The 27,034-nt window shown below is 35.0% G+C and overlaps 2 protein-coding genes and 1 pseudogene across 3 annotated transcripts in view; 2 read left to right on the top strand and 1 right to left on the bottom strand.

The window, feature by feature from the left end:
- KLB (klotho beta) overlaps nt 1–17,426 on the bottom strand; it is a 54,652-nt gene extending 37,226 nt beyond the window's left edge. Inside the window, exon 1 of the mRNA XM_074229614.1 lies at nt 16,583–17,426. Coding sequence (XP_074085715.1) covers nt 16,583–17,320 — 738 coding nt within the window. The 5' untranslated portion in view covers nt 17,321–17,426. The remainder of the gene's footprint in view (nt 1–16,582) is intronic.
- On the top strand, nt 1,769–2,618 carry LOC141516337 (glucosamine-6-phosphate deaminase 1 pseudogene; annotated as a pseudogene).
- A 9,326-nt stretch (nt 17,427–26,752) lies between the features above and the next one.
- The window catches only part of RFC1 (replication factor C subunit 1), a 99,443-nt gene continuing 99,161 nt past the window's right edge, over nt 26,753–27,034 (top strand). For both annotated transcript variants that reach the window (XM_074229618.1, XM_074229619.1), the window contains exon 1: nt 26,753–26,882. In XM_074229618.1, the coding sequence (XP_074085719.1) occupies nt 26,880–26,882 (3 nt within the window). In that variant the 5' untranslated portion in view covers nt 26,753–26,879. The remainder of the gene's footprint in view (nt 26,883–27,034) is intronic.

Below are 27,034 nucleotides of genomic sequence, written 5' to 3' on the forward strand. Positions count from 1 at the left end.
GGAGGGTGGGGGAAAATTGTAAAATTCAAAACCTTACAAAAAGTGATAGGTAGAAGCTACTATTGTATATAATTGGAAAACTAATAAAATATTTAAAACAAAACAAAAGAAAAAAAACAAGATCCCATGAAAGGGAGCCAGAAACCTTGTAAAAACTCTAAGGTCGCAGCTGAAGAAGTCTTCTTTGGGGATTGAGAGGGGAAGGAAGGTACCTGCCAGCATGCACCAACCTTCTCCCAGTAAGTGGTTTTCATGTGGGTCACTAGGGAGGGGATACATTGGTACTGAAGAAAAGAAGACATTCTGTGCATAGCAGGGTGATCATTGGATGTCTGAGGCTGTATTTGGACCTGGGTGCTCTGGGCTCAAGGACCAGTGCTCTGTCCGCCACCCAACCGCCCCTACTATTATTACTATTTTATTTTTATTTTGGGTCTTTTTTCTTTTTTTTTTTTTTTTGGTTTTTGCAGGGCAGTGGGGTTGGGGTGGCTTGCATGTCACACAGCTGGGTGATTGTTGGGTTTAAGGGGCCAGATATGGACTCGGGTGCTCCTGGCTCCAGGGCTGGTGCTCCATCCACTGTGCAACCTGGCCATACCTACAATTATTACTATTATTTTTTTTAAATTTTGATTTTAATTTTTTCTCTCCCCTTTATCGCTCAAGCAAAGTCTATATTTTTTTGGGAGAGGGGGTATTTTCTTTACTCTTAAACAAGAATATTTTATTAATGTATAAAAAAACATTATTTGTACAAAATGAGAATAAATATTAAATTAAAAAAAGAAAAGAAGACATTCTGTATCAGGTCTGATTTAAGTGTTGGGTATATAAAAAAAGTTACAAGATAGTCCTTGCTCTCAAGGACCTTCCATTCTAAAGAAGGAGCCAACTTGCAAATAACTATGAAGATTAGATCAATTCAGTTTATTCATTGTTTTTAGGTTTTTGCAAGGCAATGGGATTAAATGACTTGTCCAAGGCCACACAGTTGGGTAATTATTATGTGTCTAAGACCATATTTGAACTCAGGTACTCCTGACTACAGGGCAGGTGCTCTATCCACTGTGCCACTTAGCTTCCTCCAATTCAGTTTATTCATGACAATGGAATACTTTAGGAAATACTTCTTGGCACTTACTGAAGGATCCTTGTGACGGGATAAAACAATATGAATGTTATTTTAATGGACTCATTTTCTTAAAGTGACTCTTCTTCCATACAAATATATTTTAGAACCCATGAATATCTTTTCATTCTATTTGATTCTTGTTTATATACTTTCATTAATCTTTCTTCAAAGAGTCTGGACTGGTAACCCCAGGTTTGTTGTAAGGTTCAAATGAAATAACAGGTATTAAAGCATTTTACCCCAAAGTCATAAATAAATAACAACTATTTTTATTATTAGCCTCCTCTTCTCCTGTTGAGCTCAAGCAATGCTTATAAGAACAAGATAGGGATGTTCTAGTAAATACTTATCAATTGGACTTTCTGGAAGAAAATATGTAAACTACACACACACACACACACACACACACACAAACACACACACACACACACACACACACACACACACACACATATATTAATCTGTTTTATTAACACTTTCTTAAATCTAGACAATAAACAATACAGTAAATTAAGCACTTTTTGTAGTTTGCAGATTTCAGAAGTGTAAATGCTCATTGAAATTTAACAGTTTTGACTTCAGCCGGAGCAGAGGAGTGGCCAGTGGAGGCCTGGGTGGCGCTGACTGGAGGGCATAATGAAGCTCATCATTCTAGAAGATTACCTTCAGGCCAGTGAATGGACTGCCAAATATATTGGAAATCTAATTATTCAGTTTGGTCCGGGACCCAACAAGCATTTCATTTTGGGACTTCCTATAGGGAGATCTCCTCTTGAGTGCCACAAGAAGCTGATCCAGTATTATAAGAATGGGGACCCCTCCTTCAAGTACATGAAGATATTTAACCTGAATGAGTATGTGGGCCTCCTGAGAGCTACCATTCTTTCATGTGGAACAATTGCTTCAAGCGCATAGACATTTGCCCTACAAATACCCATATCCTCGATGGAAATGGAGCTGATCTGCAGGCAGAATGTGATGCTTTTGAAAATAAGGTGGAGGAAGCTGGAGGGACTGAGTTTTTTCTTGGAGGTATTGGTCCTGATGGGCACATCGCATTCAAGGAACCTGGCTCGAGTCTGGTGTCTAGAACTCAAGTGAAGACTCTGGCCATGGATACCATCCTAGCCAATTCCCAGTTCTTCAATGGAGATCTCTCAAAAGTCCCTACGATGGCTCTGACTGTGGGTGTGGGTACAGTCCTGGATGCCAAGGAGGTTGTAGTCCTAATTATGGGAGCCCACAAAGCATTTGCTCTGCACAAGGCCATTGAGGAAGGGATTAGTCATATGTGGACTGTATCTGCTTCCAGCAGCATCCCTGGGCAGTATTTATGTGTGATGAAGATGCTACACTGGAGCTTAAAGTGAAAACTGTTAAGTATTTCAAAGGGTTGATGCTTGTTCATAACAAACTAGTAGAACCACTGTACAATATAAAAGAAACTGAGAAAAGTCAATCTTCAAAGAAACTATATAGTGACTAACTTGCCCTTGGAACCAGATGTCTAATCCCCCAAAGACATATAGACTTTGAGGGAACAGGTCTTTAGAAAAAAAAATTTATTTCATTGAACAGTCCACTTCAATGTTTTATCTGCCTTTGATGAAAATGAGTGTACATGAGTATTCTGTATTCAGCTGTAAGTGTTGAAGCTTACAGAAATGGGTGTTTTATACTGTAATTTGATTTTCTCTGAAGTATGTTTTCCTTATTTTCTACCTGCTAAGTAAAGGAAAATATCTAATACAAGTACCCCCAAGGCACAGGGAAAGAGGAAAAAGAATGGTAACATATGAAAGAGTAGACCTGGAGAGAGTGGGCATTTTGGACCTCAACAGGATTACAAGTATAGGTAGGATGGGTAGTCTTGCTTCTCTCTCTTTCCCAGCATACCCTTCACTTCTTAGAGTTGGGTTTAGTAGAACAAAAAGAATGTTTCACTCTTAATATTTGTGACTACAAAGCTAAACCTTTCACTTTGTGGTCATGTAATATTCAATCACTATAGACAATGTATAGGGCACTGTGGGAGATATGACAATAGACCAGGTAGACTGTCCTCTGCTCCCTAGGATCTTTCTCCATTAGGTGTGACTAGTCATATACCCCAGTGTTATTTCTCTCTTCGCTGTTGCTCATTCCACTCATTCTTGTGTGCCTATGACAAGTTACTACTGGCTCCTTTTCTGGGGAAAAAAATTTTGTGAGTGATTCAGGTGCCTCTGACAGAACTTTTTGAATACTATATTTTCTACTTGTATTTCAATTTTAGCTAATATGAGATTAGAAAAATTCTGTTTTAAGCTGATGGATAAATGGATTTGTTTATAATGATGTATTTTGTATTAAATTCAATATTTTCAAATGAAAAAAAAAACTTAACAGTTGAGGGGCAGCTAGGTGGTGCAGTGGATAGAGCACTGGCCCTGGAATCAGGAGTACCTGAGTTCAAATCTGACCTCAGACACTTAATAATTACCTAGCTGTGTGGCCTTGGGCAAGCCACTTAACCCCATTGCTTTGCAAAAAACCTAAAAAAAAAAAAAAAAAGAAATTTAACAGTTGACTCTTCCAATTACCTGAGAGCCAGCTTGAGCACATTCCTGATGCTAGTAATATTCATTCAGCCATTTTTGACCTATCCCCATTTTCATAATAAACCCTCATTAGTCCATACTCCTAATTTCTCCAAGGAGGAAGAGCTGGGAACAAGTTTGACAATGGGGAAGGATCTTTTTTGCAGTTTTCCTCACTATAGCAGGTTAATATCTGTGGCAGCCTGTGGAACTAGATGAAGGTATCACTGAAGTGTGCAAAAGTTAACAAGGATGGAGAAAAAAGCATCATCATCTGATCAGGTCCCATGCCACTATATTATTCTCAGAACACAGTCAAAATGTAAGTTTTAAAAATTCATTCTATTAGCTAGAAAATATCTCTGCAGACACAACTCCTCTGAACATTTCAGTGATCAAGGACTATCCTGAGAGACTTGTTAAGGAAAATGCCATCCATGTCCAGAGAAAAAACTATGGATTTTGAATGCAGAGCAAAGCATACTATGTTTACTTTTTAAAACTTCTATGTTTTTACTTTTTGCCTCAAATTTTATTTCTCCTTAGTTCTAATTCTTTCACAACATAACTTATATGGAAATATATTAAATACCTTTGTACATATAGCCTATATTGGAGTGTTTGCTGCCATGGGAATTGCAATGGAATGGGTAGTGACGTGGGGGAGAGTAGTAGAAAAATGTGGAACTCCAGAGATTGTAAAAATATGAATGTTAAATTATTTTGTAATTGGGAAAAAATATTTGGAGTCATTAAAAAATAAAAGAAAAATATCTTTGTATCTCAATAGTTTTATTTTGAATATTCTAAATTCATATTTTTTATTCCTTGATTCTATTATTATAATTTTTTGTTTTATTATATATCTTTCCATTGTTTGAGCCTATTCAATTATCTTATTCATCATTTTTCTATATTTTCAAGTTTTTCTTTGAAATATATTGCCTATCCTTAAATATATTTTTAAAAAAGATTTCCCCTGAAATCTCATGGAAAACTGAGTCCTAGCACACTTATTGCTTTTAAAACATTTGCCTGGCTCATCTGAAAGTGTCCTCATTATTATACAATTCAAATGACTGAGTCAAAAATTAATTATAACAAAAGGAAAAAATGGAAGAGTGGGAGTTCATAATTTAATTAAGTGAAAATGTGGTTTTCCTCACATATTAGGAGACATTAAAAAATCAATATTAGGCAATTGATGCTTTGCTAAGGTTTTCCCTTGCCTAAGGGATAATATTTACATGCCAACTTTTTATGAGGGTTTAAGTTCTTTACCATTATTATGTTAGTGATTGTGATATTGGTGGTCATTCTTTCATGTAAAATAGTTGGAAGACTCAGAGCTTCAATCAGGTCAAATTGAACAAGATAGGTAACTTGAAGGAGCTTTTCAAGGCAGAAAAAATAAAAAAACAAAAACTATCAATCAGTTCCATGTTGTTGAAAGAATTATAAAATCATAGAATTTTAGAGTTGGAAGGAAACTCAGATATCATATTTTCTTTTCTCTATCCCAAACCAAGCATGAATTATGTCCCACCCTAATTGTCTTTTTACAGATATGCACTGTTTTTAATATCAAAGTGTCTCATTTGGTCCTTTAGTTTTTTAAATTTAAGAAAGTAGTTTCTGTCTCTATTTGATTTTCAACACAGTACTGAAGAACTCAGCACGTGATTCTACTGGCATTACCACCCATCCAGCTGCTTCATCTCCAGGAGAAAAAGATCTATGCCTATGGCAATCAGAAGCATCTGGAAAGATTCCAGCAGACTTCCATGAAAGTTAGAACTGTTGGCAAGGCTAAGATGCCTGGTATTTAAAATAATGTTTTGGGAACTCTCCAGAGCCAAAGATCATCTGAAACCGCTAGGGAGCATTGCTGCACCTCCCTATCTCCCTGTTGGTGATGATAGTCTTAGAAATCTTAGATTACAAGAGCAGGATCATTCTTTTACTTCTTATAGAGCTTAGCTCAATTCCAGTATAAATATTAGATAATAGGTTCTTGGTAATAATTTCTCTGTTTCTAGGGTTTTTAACAATACAGAATTTTGCATTTTTGATGAATACTTTGACACCCCTGAACCACACTTACACCTAGTGAGTAACACTTGGACACACTATAACTTGAACTACTGACATTGGAGATACAGAATCATTCAACCACCTACCTCTTTGTCTCTTCTCTATATTTCTTTCCCCACTGTCTCTTTCTATATTCTTCTCTCTGTCTCTCTCCCTCTGTCTTCCTGTGCTTTTATCTCTTGACTTTACCAGGGTTAAATAGCCCATTTTTGGCAAAAATGTCACTAGAGACTGACTCTTACAAATTCAGTGTACAAAATTTATATGATTTCATCTAGTTTTCACTTTGACTTCTGTTGACTGAACAAGTAATGGAAAAGTTCATATTTAATTGAAATTACAGGGGATGATAAAGTATAGAATGAATGACAAAGCTGAATTTCAATTTGGGTAACAGTGCACTTAGAAAATTACTTAGAATAATGATCCTGATTTTAAAATATGATATACGAAATGGTATTACACCTCGTCTCTTCCCTTAACCCTCCAAATAATGGAGTTAAAGTTCAGCACTCACTAAAAGGAAGAATTCATCAATAGTACTTTGAGTTTTGGGCAGCTCTGTGGCACAGTGGAGAGTGTCTAACCTACCATCAGGGAGACATCTTCCTGAATTCAAATCTGGTCTCATTGCTTTGTACCCCCTGGGCAAGTCACTTAACCCTGTTTGCCTCAGTTTCCTCATCTGTAAAATGAGCTGGAGAAGGAATTACCAAATCATTCCAATATTTTTTCCAAGAAACCCAAATGTATCACAATAATAATTACTTTCAGTTCTACTGTGTTTTCAAGGAAACATAGAGACCAGTAATGGATAAAGTAAAGTCATCACTATATTTACCTAAATTTCCTTCCATCCCTTGTATTACTTCTTCTTCCTTATTGCCAGATGTTTTATTTGAATCATCAAAACTGGAGAAGGGTTTTTTTGTTGGGTTTTTTGGCATTTTGTTATTAAAGAATTTATTTATTTTGAGTTTTACAATTTTCCCCCTAATCTTACTTCCCTCCCCCCACCCCTCCATAGAAAGCAATTTGTCAGTCTTTACATTGTTTCCATGTTGTACATTGATCCAAATTGAGTGTGATGAGAGAGAAATCATATCCTTAAGGAAGAAACATAAAATATAAGAGATAACAAGATCAGACAATAAGATATCAGTTTCTTTCTAAATTAAAGGAAATAGTCTTTGGACTTTGTTCAAACTCTGCGGTTCTTTATCTGGATACAGATGGTATACTCCATTGGAGACAGCCCAAAATTGTCCCTGAGTGAGTCCATCAAGGTTGAACATCACCCCATGTTGCTTTTTTTTGGCACTTTGAATAAACCACAAAAGACAACTAAAGCCAAGTAAAATTTCTAAGTCTGTGAGCTTAATTGCTTTCCCATTTTCACCTGTTATTCCCTTCCTTAGTTTCACACATTTCAGAGGCAAGACCAAGGATCAAAGACAAAGTCCAGTTAATCCTTATTTTAATCTATGATGAATCATTTTTTTTTCACTCTATAAAAGGCTACAATGGCATTGTAAATAGGAAGCTAAAGTATGCTAAAAAGATAAATACAGCATCCAATAAGATGCAAAAGAAATAAGCAATAAAGTTCTAACCTTTTTGTTTAAAACAATCATATAGTGACTTATAGCCTGTGTTTCATTGGTATGAGTGCTCGCAGTAAGGGGATTTCTTTAATATTTCAGGCCAGCAACTATTCTGTGACCTATAGTGTTTGAGAGTTTCCTAGTGGGCTGAGGGGTTGCAGAACTTGAACTGGTGGTATACTGCAAACTGAAACAGGTTCTTGTGAGCCTGTTGTTAAATTTTTTTCTGTGAACCTCAGAAACTGGCAAATGCTAGTTATAACTAGATTTATCGTTTTGTTGATATTATGCTTAATGCAGATTAAATTTACAAGGATGTCTTGGGTAACAAAAAGGTTGTTGTTAAACATTTTACTAGCATACTGCTGACTTGAACCCAGGTCTCCCTGACTCCAAAGAAAACTTTCTAACAAAGTATATCTACAGCTTCATGGATGTATATGAAATATCAAAACAATATACTCCATCCAAATATTGAAACTAGTTTTCATTGTGTTCAGTGTTTTTTTGGAAACTGTTTCATATACTATTACCAGATCTGATTAATCTCTTTAATTTGAGGTCAAATAATTAATACTATCTTGCTAGTTATTACTTGTGTAGGCTGGAATAAGTCATATAAGCTCTCTGGGTCTCAGTTTCTCCTTCCATAAAATGAACAGGTTGGGCTAAAATGGCCTCTGTGATGTTCTCCAGCTCTATAATTCATGATGTAAGCATCCCATTGTTTTTCAACCAGTGGTCTAAACATGAAGTTTTGCTTGTTAAATAGTTTTAATTATTTTTCTTTGAACTTAAATCATTTTCTAAAACTAAAGTTTCTTGCTAAGGTCTTTTTTTAATTGAATGTTAAATTAAACGAATTCTCAAATAATGATATACTCTTTTTGTCAGTTCAAAATTTTGCTCTGTAAGTCCCTTTAATAGCTGGTGTGTTTTTCCTTATTTATTCATGACATTTTCTGATCCAGTTGAGTTTGATTTTTTATGAACACTTATGAGAATGCTCATATTAAATCAAGCTGTTTAAATAGAAAAGCAATATCATTCACAGTGTATTTATAATTACGTTTATTTAAACTTTTGTTAATCATTCATCTAACTACAATTTTTTCTACTTAGTAGATATTTAGAAAGAGTAAATGTTGCTTTGCTAAAGGATTTATAACACTTTTGTAGTTTAACTGTTGCTTACCTATTTTTTGCCTGAAATATAAATATCTAAATGTAGAATTTCAATGTTTGAAGCTGCCTTTGAGATCTTTTGTCCACCCTGCAAAGTTTAAGTCTATTTATGCATATTTAGCTAAGAAGTCAATGATTCTTCCTTAACTCATTTAGTCAATAAATACTTATTAAAGGCATGCTATAATACCAAGTTTTAACTTGTTGGTCATTAATTTCTGGCGATATCTATGTAAAGTCTTTCTTTTTCCTGGAGGCCTTTAAATTTTATGAAGGAATGATTGAGAGGCTTTTAAATTAAAAGTGAAGTGTAGGGAGAAATTGATGACATATATCTATGGAGCTCGAATCACAGGCACAGCACAGGAAAAATAAACATAAAACACCTTTACTATTTTCTGTTTTGGGTCAGACAGTTAAATTCTGTACAAAAAACTACCAAAATAAAAAAAAAAAGTGAGAGGACCAGTAATTCACAGGGGATATGCAAGAAAAAATGGTTAAGAAAAATGGTGCAGAAAAAATATTGAGGCAGATTTCAGATTGATGAAAGGAAAATTTCCTAAAAATTACAACTAGAGCTATTCAAAAGTGGCCAATGGCTTCCTCAGGCAGCCCTTTGTTGGATTCCTCTTTATTGGAGGCCTTAAAGGAGAACCTAGACCACCCCATTGGGGCTATTATAGGGGGCATTTCTCCTCAGCTGCAGCTTAGATGAGATGTCCTCTAAGCCCATCTCATTGTGAGATTCTTTTATTTTAAATTTAAGGCAATGGGATTAAGTGACTTGCCCAAGTCACACAGGTAGGTAATTATTAAGTGTCTGAGGTTGGATTTGAACTCAGGTCCTCCTGATTCCAGGGTCAATGCTCTATCCACTGCATCACCTGACAACCCTTCTTTGTGAGATTCTTTAATTTTCTGACTCTAATAGAAAAAAAATCACCTAAAAGACAAATACTGTCCAGTGAATTAAATATACTTTTGCAAAATAAAAATCCTAAATCGGGCGGCTAGGTGGCGTAGTGGATAAAGCACCAGCCTTGGAATTAGGAGTACCTGGGTTCAAATCTGGTCTCAGACACTTAATAATTACCTAGCTGTGTGGCCTTGGGCAAGCCACTTAACCCCATTTGCCTTGCCGAAAACCTAAAAAAAAAAAAAAATCCTAAATCCCCAAACAAAACAAAAACCAAAGGAGAACTAATTTAATAGTTAAATCAACTAACTGATACAAAACCAAGATACTGTCAAAGATTTGGTGTCCATATACATAATTTAGCATCATATTAATAAGAACTTAAAAGTTATTTTAGCAAATAATTAAAATAAAAAAGTCATTATTAGAATATTTTGTACCCTGGGCCAAATATCACAAACTTCTCTCAGAATAAGTGGCATGAATTCCACCCTTAGTTGAGAAGGGATTGAGTGATGGGATACAGTTACTAGCCCTTGCAGGGGTTACTAATACATAGGGATGGTGGTGGGTGTCTCATTCAGGTAGATACTTGTTTTAACTAAGTATTTTTTTTAGGTTTTTTTTTGCAAGGCAAATGGGGTTAAGTGGCTTACCCAAGCCCACACAGCTAGGTAATTATTAAGTGTCTGAGGTTGGATTTGAACTCAGGTACTCCTGTCTCCAGGGCCAATGCTCTATCCACTGTGCCACCTAGCCGCCCCCTTAAATAAATATTCTTGCTCACTAAAACTGCTGAAATTCTAAAAATATCCTTTAAATTCAGAATCTTGAGGGGAAACTCCAGATGAATGTGATCACCAAGTATATAAAGATATTCTTGATGGCTGTGATCTAATTGCTAAAACTTTCTTTTTTGTTTAATATCATAGTGATCATTTTGTAACTATTTGGAGTAGTTGTCCAAATACTTTTAATTTTACATTTACCTTCAGAGATTTAGCAGATACATACTTCTCTTTGCCTCAGGCTCCTGGGCATTTTTCTTTTTTTGAGGAGTAGAAAATAAGAAGATATCTTTCTACTCTGTCATTCACTGGTAACTGTCCCTCAAGGACAGGAAGAAAGCAGGTTAAACAAGCAGTTATCAGACTCCTATTATGTGTCTGGCACTTGAATATTATCTCAATTGGTCATCCAAACCATCCTAGGAGGTAGGTGCTCTTGTCATTCACAGTTTACAGCTGAGGAAATTGAAGTAATTATTATCTCATTTTATCCTTGCCACAACCCTGGGAGATAGGATCATCCCCACTTTACAGATGAGAAAACTGAGGCAACCAGCTGCTAAGTGACTTGCCCAATCACATAGTTAATCAGTGTCTGAGGATGGATTTGTACTCGGATCTTAAAGCTTCTAGGCCCAGTATACTATCTAGCCCTCTAGCTACTTATGAGACACAACTTGAACCAATTATTTAGCTATTTTTGAACACAATAACCCATAGTACATCAATCTTCTAATAATCCAGTAGCATATAAATAAATTCAGATTGGATTTGAGCAGCTAAATAACCAATGAAAAGAGCTCTGAACTTGATGTCAGGGAGACCTAAATTAAAATCCAATCTCAGACACTTACTAGTTGTGTTACTTAAATTCTACTTGTCTCAGTTTCCTCAGCTGTAAAGGAGGGATAATATATTCCAGGTTGTTGTAAGGATAAAATGAGATAATAACTGTAAAGTGTTCAGTACAGAGTAAGACACATGATAAGCACCACATGAATGTTCACTATCATTTTTATTATTTTCTAATTCCTTTTACTTTTTCAAATTAAAAAAAATTAACATGATAATTGTGGAGTTTTTTCCTTTCCTTTATAACCAGGAGTTAACTAGAGAATGAACCTGTAAATACTTTCATTTTAAATTATCAGTACCTGGTTATGAATGTTAGGAAGTACTAGAGTGCAATGTAAATGTTTTATTCCTTTTAGGTTCCCATAAACCCTTATATTAGATTGCAATAATTTCTGATATGTGGATAGTTGTCCAATGTAGCTTTTTTTATAGTAATAAAACAACTGATTCTATAATACTAATGATATTTGTTCTCCATTGGCAACATAATGAAATAGATCTTGGGTATATTACTATACTTGTTTTACATCAAAGAAACCTGAGGCTTCCAGAGCTTCAGTGATTTTCCTAAGAATATTTGGCTAATGAAGGGATTTGACTCCAAGTCTTTTTTTTTCCTTTATTTAAGGCAATGGGGTGACTTGCCCAAGATCACACAGCTAGGTAATTATCAAGTATCTGAGGTCACATTTGAACTCAAGTCTTCCTGACTCCAGGGCCAGTGCTCTATCCAATGAGCCACTTAGCTACCCCGTGACTTTAAGTCTTTTGACCACAGATGTTTCCTCTCCATTTCTTGTGAAAGACTCCTTCACTGCTTACTGATAACTAATACACCATACAGTTTCAACTTATTTCTAACAACTAGTAAAAGGCCTTAAATATTCCATTCTATATATCTTAATGTAATTCTGAAACCCTGAAGCTATTATGATATTAACAAAAGGCATTGACAAAGAAGGTTTAAACATGGATCATAGTGATAGTAACTTCACAGCTTTTCTTTTATTTTGAGGTTCTTACATTAAATTTTTGGTAATACTACTATTCCTTTAGGATGGTCACAGTGTGAAAATATTTTAATAATAAAATTATTAATAGAGAGTAGTGTTTGTGATTTGTTTTTTTACATTTTAAAAAAATGAAAAATGCTTAAATTCAATGTAACTATGTGTATGCAATTCAATCCAAGTATTTATCGAGTTTTTGTTTACTGGGCTAGGTCCTGATGAGAATTCAAAAGAAGTATTGACACAAACCCTCAAAGAACTTACAGTCTAGTTGGGGGTGAGGCAAAAGAAATAAAGTCCACCCATAGACTAAAGAAAAAGTAGACAAGGAACTCACCCATTTGATCACAAAGCTTTCTAAAATATAAATTCACTCTAATTTATAAAGTAGACTTAATGCATAAATTATTAGTAAACTAGCCAGATAAAGCCAAAAATAAGTTCAGAACAAACTATATATTTTTTAGAACAAACTACTTTAACCAAAATCTAGTCTCTCTCTCTCTCCCTCTCTTTATAGTAAGGTCCTTAGTTAAATAAAAATTATAGTAGAGAATCATCACAGACTCATCAAAAAACTTTTATAAGACTAGGAAAATTAACAATAATGCAATGAAATTAAGACTATATTCTCAGAAGCCAAGTTTAAAATGTAAAATCTAAACTACATTTTCATGGTTCTAATGTTTTAGAAAGAACACGTGGTGAAAAATACCCTGAAATTCTGTAATTTTGTGATTCTAAATGAGGAGAGTCCACCAAAGGACTAAACTTTGGCTCCTGAATCTGCAAGGCTTCTGTTAGGGAATACTGACACTTTCATGAAATTAAACTAGCCAGTGTAGGCTGGGATCTAACTATTTTATTTTATAGTGAGTCTATAGCAGTCTAGAATTATATCTCATAAACTTTCACTATCCCCAGGAGAAAAAATTCCTTACATATCACAATCTGTCAACCAAGTTTGTTCTGCTTATTTTAAATATGCCTTGAAATGAGGTAGATTTCAGTAGGTTTTTGCTAGTGGTGTTTTTGATTTCTGAGATGTGACTTCATTATAAATTAACTAATTCTGGGATTAGGAGATACAGACCAGCCCTGGGTAAACTCATTTAGAGAATTCCCCTGAAGGTGTGGTGGTGGATTTGAGCCTAATCTCAACATTTTGGCCTTTAGGTCTGACTGCCTTTGGGGAGTTCCTAATCAAGTCAGTTAATTGCACAACCATTTTAACCTTTCCTGTGTCCTTAGGACAAGGACTGGATTAGGGCTGTGTTAAGAAACTATCCCAGTTAGGAAGGTGAAGATCACTCATTGCTGAATTTTGAGTCCATCTCTTAGAGATTTTCTTTGCTTTTCTAACTGACCTTGAAGACACAATACCTTGAACTGGTTCTTGTCCTTCATTTTTGAAGAAGACCAAATAGATCAAAGACCAAAAATAAGGCCAAAAAAAGTCCCCCCCCCAAAAAAAAAGACCAGAAAAAAAATCCCAAAGACCAAAAGACCACAAAGAAGACCTTGAACTATTGTGGTGGTGGTTCCTCTATCTTTGTTGCCAGGAGTGTCTATCTTCCTAGATTTGGTGAAGACAAGTCTCTTTAACCTTTGGTTAACTGAGACAAAGAATGAGTTTTTCATTAAAGAATTTCATTGGAAACCAAGAGGAAGGGAGAAGGAAATAATCAGTGGACATTCATTCAATCTCCTTCATAGGTCACATTCTCAGTCACTCAACAAGTATTTATTAATACTTATGTGCCAAGCATGGACAAATAAAAGCAGAATGACATTCCTTGACCTTAAAGAGTTTATATTTTAATGAAGAAAAAAATGATATCAAAGGAAGCTTGAAAAGGACTTAGGGTGAGGAGGATTCACATGCATAAAAATTTTCATAGCAACTCTTTTTTTTGTGGTGACAAAATTAGAAATTAAGACAGTACCCATGAATTGAGAAATAAAACAAATTATGGTAACCGCATGATAGCAAGATATTTTAGAAGAAGACCCCAGAACATTGACCAGAAGCCTGTGAAGAATTTACACAAAGACAGAGGCAAAAGTCACCTAGAACAACAAGATATGGTTGAATTTCAGGTTACACCTTTGAAGAAAATGTCTACGCTGGTAAAATCACAGCTCCATTATTATCAAAGTATAGACCTGAAGAGCTTATAGAGCCTGGAAATCTTATCTTCAAATGTTTTAGTATGGTCTTACCAAGGGATAACTAATCCTCTTCCCTATCTGACTAGCATAAAGGCTTTTCCTGAGACATATGTAAAAAGATGGTCCAAGTAAGAACTAGTGGCAGTGAAGACAGGGACTACTAATCCAGCAGTCCAAGATTGTAGGCATATTAGAGAAGCAGAGACAATCTCAGGTCTGGGATTTGGTTGTGAGTGCTTTTCCATTTCCTATTGAGGGTCACTTCTTTTTTAGCTGTGAAAGATGAATCAATTGAACTTTTAAATGAAATAAAATTTAATTTTTTTAAAAATTTATATTTTTAATCAAATAAATTTTCTTGAATTACAAATTTTAACCTCCTAAATTGGACTAAATAACCCAGGACACAAACTGGAGCACTAAGGAGGAAATCGCCCATTTCATTACATGGAATTAAATTTATATTTTTTCTGTTAAACATCTACCATCCTGCAATAAGTCCTCAGTGAAGAGGGTTGTGGGAAAGAGACAACCTGGAGGTATTGGTTCCAAGGATCCTTGGCATTTCAGGTTATGAAACCATTAGACTTTCTCTCCATTTCTCTCTGGTGTAGCCTATCATTAAGGTAGGCAACAAGTTTCATGATACAATTTTGATTGACTCAGAAAGTATAGTCCATAATCTCTAAATTATATTCAATTAAGTTTATTATTTAGGATTTTTAAAGAGATAAAAGGAGTAATATAGGAGGCATGATTGTAATTAAAATAAATCTTTGAATTTTAAACTTTTAAGAAGCTTTCAAAGAAATAGAACTTTTAAGTTTAGAATATTCTTTAATGATATAAATGTCTAACTTGAGTAATGAGTTAGTTTTTTCTGTTAACTTCATTCTCGTGTAAAATTAATTTTGCTAAATCATAATATATTTACACATACTCTAAGTATATGAAATACAGAGGTACAGAAATATATAACAATCCTTTTTTATGTAAAGCTGATACTGCTCATGAGAAGGTGGTTGAAATAATATCTATATATGTGGGTGTGGCTGGAAATCATAATGTGTATAGATACTTTTCTGTAAAAAATAAAAAATATACAGAAAACATAACTAGAATTACTAGATAATTTTATGTTGAAAAATGATAAATGAAAGTTAATGTTTGTATACATAGCTTATATAATAGGCAATTAATAAATACTTGACTATCATGGCACAATTTTAATTACATCCATTACTAGATTATATCATTTTATGACTAATCATTTTTAACCCCATTATCAAAATGTTCCTGGTATTCTATGTAATTGACGCTCAAATAGTAATCTGATACAAATTTTTAAACTTTTTTTTCAAGGTATTGGTAAATTTAATGTGAAATTAAATTTTTGGATTTGGTTTTTTTTTTGCCATTGGAAATTTTGGAACCCTTTTTTAAGGTCCTTAATGAAACTTTTCCTGTCTAATTATGTGATTATACTATGGGAAAATAACTACATTCCTGTTTTTGTTAGCATTTTCTCATTAGCATAACTTAAATGTTTTTTTAAAGATACACTTTACTTTTATAGATATTTAAAAACCCTTTGACTTTTGATGTTTTCATTGTATTAAGAGAATGACTACAATATACCATTTCTCATATACTTCACAATTTTTCTTTAATAACTTTAATTTGAACATGACTTAATGGAACTCAGTTTTTTATCCCATGTAACAAAAAACAAGGTAAATTAAAAATGGCATAGTTTCAATGCCTGCATTTGGAATTTCACACATTATTGCAAGTAAGCATCACTAATCATAAACTGGAAGTCATAGACTTCAGATTTTTAAGCATTTTTATTCTAACAGAATTATGAAGTAGTTGACTGGGCCTTTGGCAAGAAAAGATTCTTTTGTCTTCAGGAATAGGTTTTGTATAATCTTTACTCTGATTTTGGGGAAGAAGATAGACATTTTTACTACCATCATGTAAAATGAGGTATAGAGTTTCTTAAAGCACAAATCATAATGACACATTTTAGGAATCGAATAGGATTGAGAAATTGAATTTAAGAAAAACTACCATTGAAAAAGATTGGAAATAGACAATTAGTAATCATAAATATTCATGGAAAAGAGCAATGGCAGTAAAAACAATTTTAAAATTCATCTTTTCCTAGTCTATGCTTTTTTCATTTTGGTATTGCAATTTAAAAAATTCTAAAGTTCTAATATGAAACCAGCTGTACTGTACCTTGATCAGGTTGTGTCCCACAGCATAAACAGCTGCTAAGTTCCCTTTCTCTCCTGGTGCATGCATTCCTGTACCATAGCCATGCCAAGCAACTAGATATGGGTTGTGAATTGTAATCCAGTATTTAACACGGTCCCCAAATGTCTGGAAACAGTAAGTTGCATAGTCGTTGAAAATACTTATTATGGTTTCATTTTTCCACCCCCCATATTTTTCTTGTAGCGCTAGAGGCAAGTCCCAGTGATATAAAGTAACTACAGGCTCAATGTTTCTATGTACAAGAGAGTCAAGGAGAGTGTTATAATATTGCAGTCCTTTCTCATTGGCAGCTGATACTATCCCATTTGGAAAGAGCCTTGGCCAGGAAATTGAAAACTGATAAAAAGAAACTCCCAAAAACTCCAGTGCAGACAAATCTTTCCCCAGAAAAGCGTAGCTGTCACCGGAATCATCTGTGTTGTTGACATCTTTAAGGTGTGTGCTGATGAAGTGATCCCATATTGAGGGTCCCTTACCATCTTTTTTCCGACTTCCTTCCACTTGAAATGCTCCAGTTCCTACACCCCAGAAGAAGTTTTTTGGGAAAGTGTCATATAGAAACATTTGGGTTTCATTCATGGGGTTAAAATTACGATCCTTTTCCCATAGATTTTGTCCTTCTCCTGGGAATCCAGTGACAGCTCTTGTGAGGAAAAATGCCCAGAGGATGACAGAGCCTTTCAGTCCTTGGATGAACATTGTTTTCTTCTAGTGTGTATTTTAAAAGTCAGTTTTCTTTTATCATTACTGAAGAAAAACCATTCATTCCCTTGAGATCCTGCTGCACAGTCTGCCTTCATTTGCTACTAACTGCTGGACTGTCTTATCAAAGCTTCAGCAAAAGCTTGTGATTGTAAAGGTCTGTCAATGATTAGCTTGAACTGTGAGACCTAGGATGGGTTATATAGAGCAATGTAATTTGAGGGAGGTAGCCTTCTTACAGTAACTAAAAAAATCTAGTTATTCTTTATTATGGGAAAAATATTAAAATATGTAAATATAAAATATTATCATTGAGTTTTGTATGTTTAAGGTTGTAGAGAAACGATGTATTGAGAATGAACAAAAAACATCATGGACATTTTCTATTCAAGCTTTCCAACTAATATGATAAAATAATGTTTTGAAGAAAGTATATTATATATATTTCAGTTTTATAGTTTTTTTTTTAGGTTGAGTGGTTTTGCAATTTCATCTTTAGGAAAATCCCTTCTTAACATCAAATAGAAATTCTAACAAAAGCAATGGTATACAATTTCTCAATATTTATAACTAATCCACTATTTCATCATTAAAACATTTCCATCTTCATGTAGAAGAAATAAAGGAAAGAGATAATTGCCTAGGAACTATCATTACATTGATTTATACAGATAATAAGTGGATAAAATATAAAGTTATTTACTAGTTACATATTTAGAAACATAATAAATTTGAAGGTACTAGAAAGAAAAGAAAATCTGTCTTCTAATGAATGTGCCTGAAAATTTATCAAAATTATTATAGTTTATGAAAGATAGCTTTACCTAAGACTGTTGGGTGAGGTAGGATAAGGGCAAAGCTAGTATTAACTCTCAATTCACCTGTTCTCTTAATCAACAAACGTTTATTGAAGAGTTCTGTATTAAATGAGTATAAGATTCTCTATTTTCTAGAAGCTTACAGTATAGTTGAGGAGACAAGACATAGACCAAAAAAAGATAACTAAGAATACAAGGTAGTATATGAGAAGTGCAAAATGAATGGTTCAGACAATATTTGTAAGAGAATTGTGCCCAAAGTATTAGCAATTACTTCTATAATCATAGAATCACAGAATACTAGAAGAAACCTTGGAAGTCATTCTAATCTACCTCCTTCATTTAACAGTTGAGAAAACTGAGGCTCAGTTAGGAGGGGACTTGCCCAGTATTACACAGGTGCTAAGTGGCAGAATTGAGAGTCAAACATGTCCTTTGACATAAGCTGCAGTGTTCTGTCTTTCCTACAATTCTTTCTTAGGATCTCAAAAAATGGAAAATACTGTTTTTAGGCAATTAGTTCAGTGGATAGAACACTGGGCTGGAATCAAGAAGATCTAATTTCAGATGAATTTGTGTGACAGCTGTGTGATCCTCGGCAAGTCACTTAACTGTTCTCTGCCTTAATTTCCTCAACTCTAAAATAGGGATAATAGCAGCTACCTTTGAGGGTTATTATGAATGTCAAATGAGATAATATTTGTCAAGTCTAGCACATAGTAAGCATTTAATAAATGCTCATTCCCTTCCTTACATATTTTTTCATATTCCTCTAAGATTGACTATGGCGGTATCATTACTATTAAACAGACAGAAAAATATTGCAGAGAAATTAGGTGAATCGTCAGTTTTTTCTAAAATAAATAGCAAAATTGGCAGAATTCAAAATTTTCTTCCATTTCATTCCATTGCTCACTGAATAACTGAATAACATTTTATATAAATATATATAATAATTATTATAATTATCAATTCATCTAGTAATTCTATTAGGGCTGTTTGAATTAGCTGCACATTTGCTCTTATAGTAATAATAATAATAATAATATTTAAATGTTCCTTCTATCCATATATGAAACCAAACTTCTTAACAGGACACTAAAATTGCTAGTGAGAAAAATAGTTCTTAATTTTGATAATAATTCTGTTATTCAAGCATAATTGTTTGATTACCTGTCTTCTTAGCCTTTCTTGAATATTTTTATTGATCATTAGCACGTTAAATAGAGAAAAGTAAGGAGGGAAGATGAATTTCAAGGTTTGTTGGGCCTCCCAAAGTCACATTGTAAAGTGAAGTTTTTTTTTTTTTTTGTCTGGGCTATAATCCTGGAATTGCCATTGGATGGGTTTCTTCTATCCTACTGAATGGTTGTGTTTTATTTTGTTTTTTACTTATTCTGAAGTTTTTTAATTTGGGTGTGGGGAACCAAGGACCAACTTTTATAATGCAAGAATAGGAGTATATACTGACCATATAAGCAAGACTGGCAGACCTTTCTTACAGTTCAACATGTAGTTTTAATGAAAATGATAATAAAAATTTTGTTTGCTTTCAGGTTGTGATTATCTGCTCCATACTTTAACTGTATAACTGCAATAATGATGATGATGATGACAAACATTTATTAAGAGCCAGATATGATGTTTAGTGTAAGTACTCTATACATATTTATCCAATTACATCCTTGCAACAACCCTGGGAGATACCTGCTATTATTACCTCCATTTTATGCATGAAGAAACTGAGGCAGATATAGGTTGCCCAGGATCACTCAGCTAGGAAGAATCTGATACTGAATTTGAACTGAGTTCTTCCTGACTCCAAATCCTGCGCTCTATGTGCTGTGATACCTCACTCAGTTTAAATTATTTTGTTATATTTCTTTAAAATTTTGACCATGTATTCATTAAAAAAAAGTTTTATTGACACTTTTTTATAATGCTGTTCTTTCCTAATATGTCCTGGTTCCAACAGAACTCTCCCACGTGACAGTAAAGTAAAGTAGCACAATTCAGCCAAGCAGATACCTTGATGATGTCTAAGAGCATATGACTAATTATTCCTCAGGTGTAATTCATGCCCTTTTTACTGAGATATAGTCGATCAGTCCTCCACAATCAAGACTGGTCATTGCCTTATAGATTGGAGTTCTGTACTGCCTGGTGCATAGTAGGCACTTGGTAATATTTATAGATGTATTGATTCATTAGCATCTTTTAGGTTTTTCCCCTTCATATTATTTTGATAATTATATATGTATATATATATGTATATATATATATATATCTCCTGAATCTCTTTGTTTTGTATCAGTTCATACAAATTTTTTCAAGTTCCCATAAATTCTTCATGCTCATCATATATTATGTCATGATACTGTTCCAATTTATTCATATGTTATCATTTATTTTATTCATTCTCTAATCATTGAATAACTGGGAGGCAGTAGGCAGTGTTTTGTGGTTACAAGTCTTCAAGTTTGAATTCTGAGTTTGACAATTGCTATTTGTGTGACCTTGGGCAAACTTTCCATGTCTCAGTTCCCTCAATTGTAGAAAGAGGGGGTTAGATTGGATGATGTCAAAGATGTCCTTTATCTCTGAACTAATGACCCTAAGATTTTCTGAGCTTGGTTACTTCTTAAAGCCCTTTTTTAAGTCCAAATAACTAGGAGACATAATGAATATGATGTTGATCCTGGAGTCAGAAAGACCTGACTTTCACTCCTGCCTCAGAGGCTTATGAGTTATGTCACTCTGGGCATGTCATTAAATCTCTCTGTGCCTCAACTTCCTCAGCAGTAAATAAGGAGGTTGAATTTAATGTCCTCCTAAGGTCTCTTCTATCTCTCTCAGATCATTGAGACCAGTGTTGTCAAACTCAAAAAGAAACCAGAGTCACTAAACTAATAGTAACTTAGAAAATGATATAGGCATTATCTGTTTTATTATATTTTAAAATTTATCTTATTATTTATTTCCCAATTATATTTTAATCTGGTTCAAGGGGAGGATATTCAGTAGTATCAGGTACTTCATGCAGTCTTTGATTAGATTATTTCATTTATTTACTATTTTTTTTATGGATTGTGATAACTTTAATCAAAATCTATGTAACTAGACAGAATTCATGGGATTTTTATGGAAATTTAAAATACTTGCTTAACAACTATGGTTGAATGGAGAGGAAAGTTCTAAGTAGGATTCATTATAGTGACATTTTCAAATGATAGTTTTTTAAAAATGATTTTATTTTTTTAATTAATTTTTTTCTTTATTTAAGACAATGGGGTTAAGTGACTTGCCCAAGTCACACAGCTAGGCAATTATTAAGTGTCTGAGGTTGGATTTGAATTCAGGTACTCCTGACTGCAGGGCTGGTGCTCTATCCACTGTACCATCTAGCTGTCCCCCTAATTATTTTATGTTTAATTGATTTTTAAAATTCTAAATTTAACAAACATCAAATAAAATGAACATTTCTATATACAAAGTAGAAGAGGAAAAAGATGAATATAAATGAGACCATGAGAATCTTATTATGTATGAATAATTTGCTTTTTTCTTCTATTCAAAATAACAAAATCATACAATTTGAGTGTGAAGGCCCTGTAGTCCCTCTTTAGTCCAATTCATACACAAAAAGAATCCTAACTTATTTGACAATTAAACCTTCAGCTTTTGCTTGAAGATTTCCAAGCCAGGATAACTTAATTCTTCCAGTTCATTTTTGAGCATCTCTAATTGTTAGGAAATTTTTCCAGATGTTGAACCTAAGTTTGCTTCTTTGATCCATTGTTGCTGATTTTCCATTCTACCCTCTAAAAGACTTCAGTCCTTTCATATGACAAATACTTAAATATTTAAAGGTAATGATCACGTTCGCTTTGAATATTCTCTTCTACTTAAGCATGCTCAGTTTCTTCCAATGATACTATCACTTCCCTATTTCCGGAGGCCATATCACACTTGAGTCATATTGACCTTGTAGTACACTAAAATTCTTATACTTTTTTAGTACAATTTCTGTCCATTCTTGTCTCTACTATCTTATCCTTTGGGAAGTGAATTTTTTTTTTATATCCAAGTGCAAGACTTTACTTCATTCCTATTTGGATTTCATCTTCTTAGATTTGGCCCAAAGTTCTAGTCTTTCTATATACTTTGAGAACCTGTGTCATATACTGTATTAGCTATTTCTTCCAACTTTGAGTTATCTGAACATCTGAACATGCCATTCATACCTTTATAAAAGTCATCACTAAAACCCTTAAATAGTTTAAGTTCGAGAGATCCCTATGGTATTCACTGTAGATCCCCTCCACATTGACATTTGAACCATTAACAACTATTCTGAGTCTGGCCATTCAACCAGTTTTGAAATCATCTGATTGTACTATCATCTAATCCATATCTCTATCTTCTTTACAAGAATAGCAAGAGGCACTTTATCAAAAGCTTTGTTAAAGTTTAGCTAAACTATATCTATAGCCTTCTGTTCATCTAAAAATATAGTAAGTTTGTCAAACAAGAAAATATAACCTCCAAAGTTTTCCTGCTAAGTTAATTTTCCTTTCATTCTCTTGTGTATACATACATACATACGCATATATATATATATATATATAAATATATTTTTTTTTCTTTTTTGTTTTTGTAAGGCAATGGGGTTGTGACTTGCCCAAGGCAACATAGATAAGTATTACATATCTGAGGCTGTATTTGAACTCAGGTCTTCCTGGCTCCAGGACCAGTGCTCTATTTTTTGTACCATCTAACTTCCCCTCTTCTGTATATTTTTAAAAAATGTGTCAATGACTCTCTTTTCTTTCCTTTTCTTGGGGATAACTCTACTTCTACTCTTTTTCCTGAAAATTCCTCCTCTTCCATTAAAAAAATTGTCACAAAACATGTATATTCAAGCTAAATATTTCCACACTGGCTTTATACAGTATCTCATTCTGTCCATCACCTCTTTGTCAGGAGGTGGGAAACATGCATTTTCATCAACCTTCTAGAATCATGGTTGGTCACCGCAGTCAACCCAGTTCTTAAGTTTTTCAAAAATTTTTTAAAAAGATGGAAATTAAATGTATTTATATACACACATGAAATTTACACTTGAGAGTTAAAAAAATCAACTTCATAATTGAAAGATGTGGGAAGTATGTTTAAGATCAGGTTTTTCAGCAAAAGATCTGTGGATTTTAATGGTCTGCAAGTCCAATGTGCCAACAGTTTGCTATGACAACCAAAACAGCCAATGCTTGCGTATGCTGCATTAAGGTCATAGCTTCCTTGAAATGGGAGGCAACAGTTCCACTGAATTCTGGAGTACTAAGACTATACACAGGGTACTGTATTAGTTCCAAGGACCATGCTTCAAAAAAATATACAAACAGTAGTTAAAATGCATAACTGTTGCCTTTTGTCTTCCATTATATCTCATTTTGATAGCTCTGCACTCTCACTCTGAGCTATTCCATAGGAGAATGGGCTGCCTCAAGTTGTGGTTCACCCCTTATGAAACATCTTCAAGTGAAAGTTGAATGATCACTTCATGGGTATGTCTGGTAGTCAGATTCCTTTAAAAGTATAGGTTACATTAAATAGCTACTGAAGTCATTTCCAATTCTGAAATTCTTTGTGGACTAGGCATGAATAAAATTGTTTTTCTTTGCAATACTGTATAAATTATAACAGAGATATTCAAGTCTTTTCACTTTATGATTCTCAATAGTCAGTGATTCACCAAATTCTAAAATAATCCCAATGTAACTTTTTAAGCCTAGCTGAAGATTTAAAACACTTGGAGAAAATCTTCTGCTGCCTTTGTAGTACATACATCCTAATGCTTCTGCAAAATGTTCATTGGTATTAAGAGACTGGTCTCCACATACCTCCTGAAACTTTCTATTAATTGCTTTAGTGTCCTGACTTCTAGTTTGAGAAACATTATACATATTTATCAAGATATGTAGAGAGGCAGCATTATGTGGTATATAGAGGTCTGGCTTTGGAGTCATGCAGAACCACCTTCAAGTTTGGCTTGTGGTACAGTCCTTCATTTCATTACCATTGTAAAAAAAAACCCTCTAAAAACAAAATCAACAGAATATTCCATCATTCAAGATTATATACTTTTGGTTAAATCTTAGTGTTCCACAGGTTTTTCATGTCATTTGTTATCTTCCAAGTAAAAATCACAGTTATATCTGGGAAAACTTTCTATTTTTCATTTGCAAGGAGATGGAGTATACATTCTTATGATATAAGACATCAACTATCAGGCGAGTTTATACATATCCAGATTACTCACACATAATCACATTAAGAAGATTATTTGGACTTCAATTCTGCATTAAGATAAATGATATACTTAGTACTTAATTTCCTAAAGTACAAAGCATGTAGTCTAATAGTGATAGATTGTGACTTAATGATTCTTTTAGTGTATAAATAGATTATATGTCCACTGTTGTTGATCTGGATCTGCAGTCACCACAAACACAGAAAAGGAAAAGCTGGTTAATCAACTCTTTTCTATATGGAAAATATTCTAATAAACAGATAAACCAGGACATGCTAATATTTATCCAGGGAGCAGGAAGCTACAATTATTATCGCAGGATGAAAATTCCCAAATGAATACAAATTTTTAATTATTTCTGTATTTTGAATTTTTAAATTCTGTAAATGTGAGCCATTTTGAATGGACAGGGGACTTCTGGTGGTTATGGATAAGTTTTATCTTTATTATACAGGAATTTCACAGAGGCATTTGCATGCAAAGAATTTACACCAGTTAGTTTACCACTAAAACACTAATTGAACCGCTTATAAAGGGAAATCAGAGTTCAGTTTTTAATCTGTGTATACTAATCATTTGACATAGTTATTAATTTCAAAAGTACAATGCTTTCCCTTTCTTGGTATATTTTATGGAAATAAGAGGTTTTATTATTATTATTTTTTTTAATTTGTTTATATTTCCTATTATGGGCAAGGTGCTGCACCCATATCTTTTAATCTTACAGATAAATCCAAGCTAATTGCATTGAGTCCTGGAACATAAAGTCTTCCCAGTAAAACCCTGAATGACATGCATACAAACTGGTTGCAGTATTTTATCCAGGATGTTTCCATTAAAGTCTCATCTTAATGAGTTCAAATCTTGCCTCTGCTACTTAGTAGCTGTGTGACCCTTGATAAGCTTCTTAACTCTTCTTTCCATTTCCTCATCTCTAAACTGAGTTGGAGAAAGAAAGGGTAAACTACTACATTGTCCTTGCCAAAAAAAAAACCTTAAATAGGGTCATATAGAATTGGACACTACTGAATGGCAAGGGCATTCTTGACTCCAGTTCTAGTTCAGATGGAGATCTATTGAACTGGAGCTCTTTTTTTTTTTGTAAGGCAAATAGGGTTAAGTGGCTTGCCCTAGGCCACACGGCTAGGTAATTATTAAGTGTCTGAAGTTGGATTTGAACCCAGGTCCTCCTGACTCCAGGGCACGTGCTCTATCTACTGCGCCACCTAGCCCCCCCTTTTTTTTCTTTTCTTCAAGATTTTATTTGAGTTTTACAATTTTCCCCCTAATCTTACTTCCCTCCCCCCACCCCCCACAGAAGGCAATTTGCCAGTCTTTACATTGTTTTCATGGTATAATATGATGAGACAGAAATCACATCCTTAAGGAAGAAACATAAGGCATGAGAGATACTGCTAGCTGTAGGTATAAGTATAGTAATGCAATCTCCGGGTCAAAGGCTATGGATAGTTATTTTATTTGCATAATTTTTTTTTGCAACGCAAGGGCGGATTTGACTCCACAGGCCACCTAGCTGCCCCCATTTGCATAATTCCAAATTGCTTTCCAATGTACTGATTCTAAGAGTCCCCATGTGTAGGCATTTCCACCAGCTGCTTCCCCCCTTGCTTGTAATGCTTTCTGGCCTCCTTCAAATGGCAGCTAAAGTTCTTGGGGTTGGGGTGACTAGGTGGCGCAGTGGATAGAGCGCCGGCTCTGGAGTCAGGAGGACCTGGGTTCAAATCCGACCTCCAGAGACTTAATAATGACCTAGCCGTGTGGCTTTGGGCAAGCCACTGAACCCCATCTGCCTTGAAAAATCTAAAAAAAAAAAAATAAAGTTTTTGGGGTGCCTGGGCTAGTCAAGGCCTGACCCCTCTGGTGTGATGGCTTGCCCAGTCCACCTCTGGTGCCCAACTTGAACTTGTGGTTTCTGGAAGCTGGCAGCCAGGCACGGGGAGGCTCCCCTAGTGGAATGGGAGGATGACAACAATTCCCAAGGGCGACCGGAGGCATGACGTCACCGGCCGCCCCGCCTACTTCCTGCCCCCTTCCTCCCCCACCCCCCGCCCCTTCCCTCGCTGTTCTGCTTCTGCGCAGTGCGCGCGTCGCCTCGGCCCTGGAAGGCCCGGCGCTCAGTGAGTTCTCTACATAGCGTTCCCGCCCGAGAGGGTCACGACCTGACGAACTTGAACTTAGGGGAATGGAAGCTCCCTGAGGGCAGGGCCCAGAGCGCATGCGCGGTGGAGGCCGGTCCGCGGCCTCGGTCTGAGCGTGCGCAGCGCGCGCTCTTGCGTCATCACGGGGCGCCGTCGCCCCTGCCCCCATTTCGCGGGAGAACTTGTTGGCGCCAATGGAACCGGAGCCCCGTTAAGGGCCTCCAGCCGCCGTCGCCCTCTCTCTCTGCCCCCCGCGCCCCCGGACAGCTATGGTGAGCAGCGGAGCGGGTTGGGCGTTCGGGCCCCCGGGAGAGTGTCCAGAAAGGGGGCCCCCGGGGCGGCGGGAGAGGCGAGGACCGGCTGCCCTTGGGCTTCCCATGACTCCGTAGGACGGGGAAGGAGAGCTGCGGTTTGTTTTGTTTTT

This window comes from Macrotis lagotis, chromosome 3, assembly GCF_037893015.1.
Source record: "Macrotis lagotis isolate mMagLag1 chromosome 3, bilby.v1.9.chrom.fasta, whole genome shotgun sequence".
Classification (NCBI taxonomy): domain Eukaryota; kingdom Metazoa; phylum Chordata; class Mammalia; order Peramelemorphia; family Peramelidae; genus Macrotis; species Macrotis lagotis.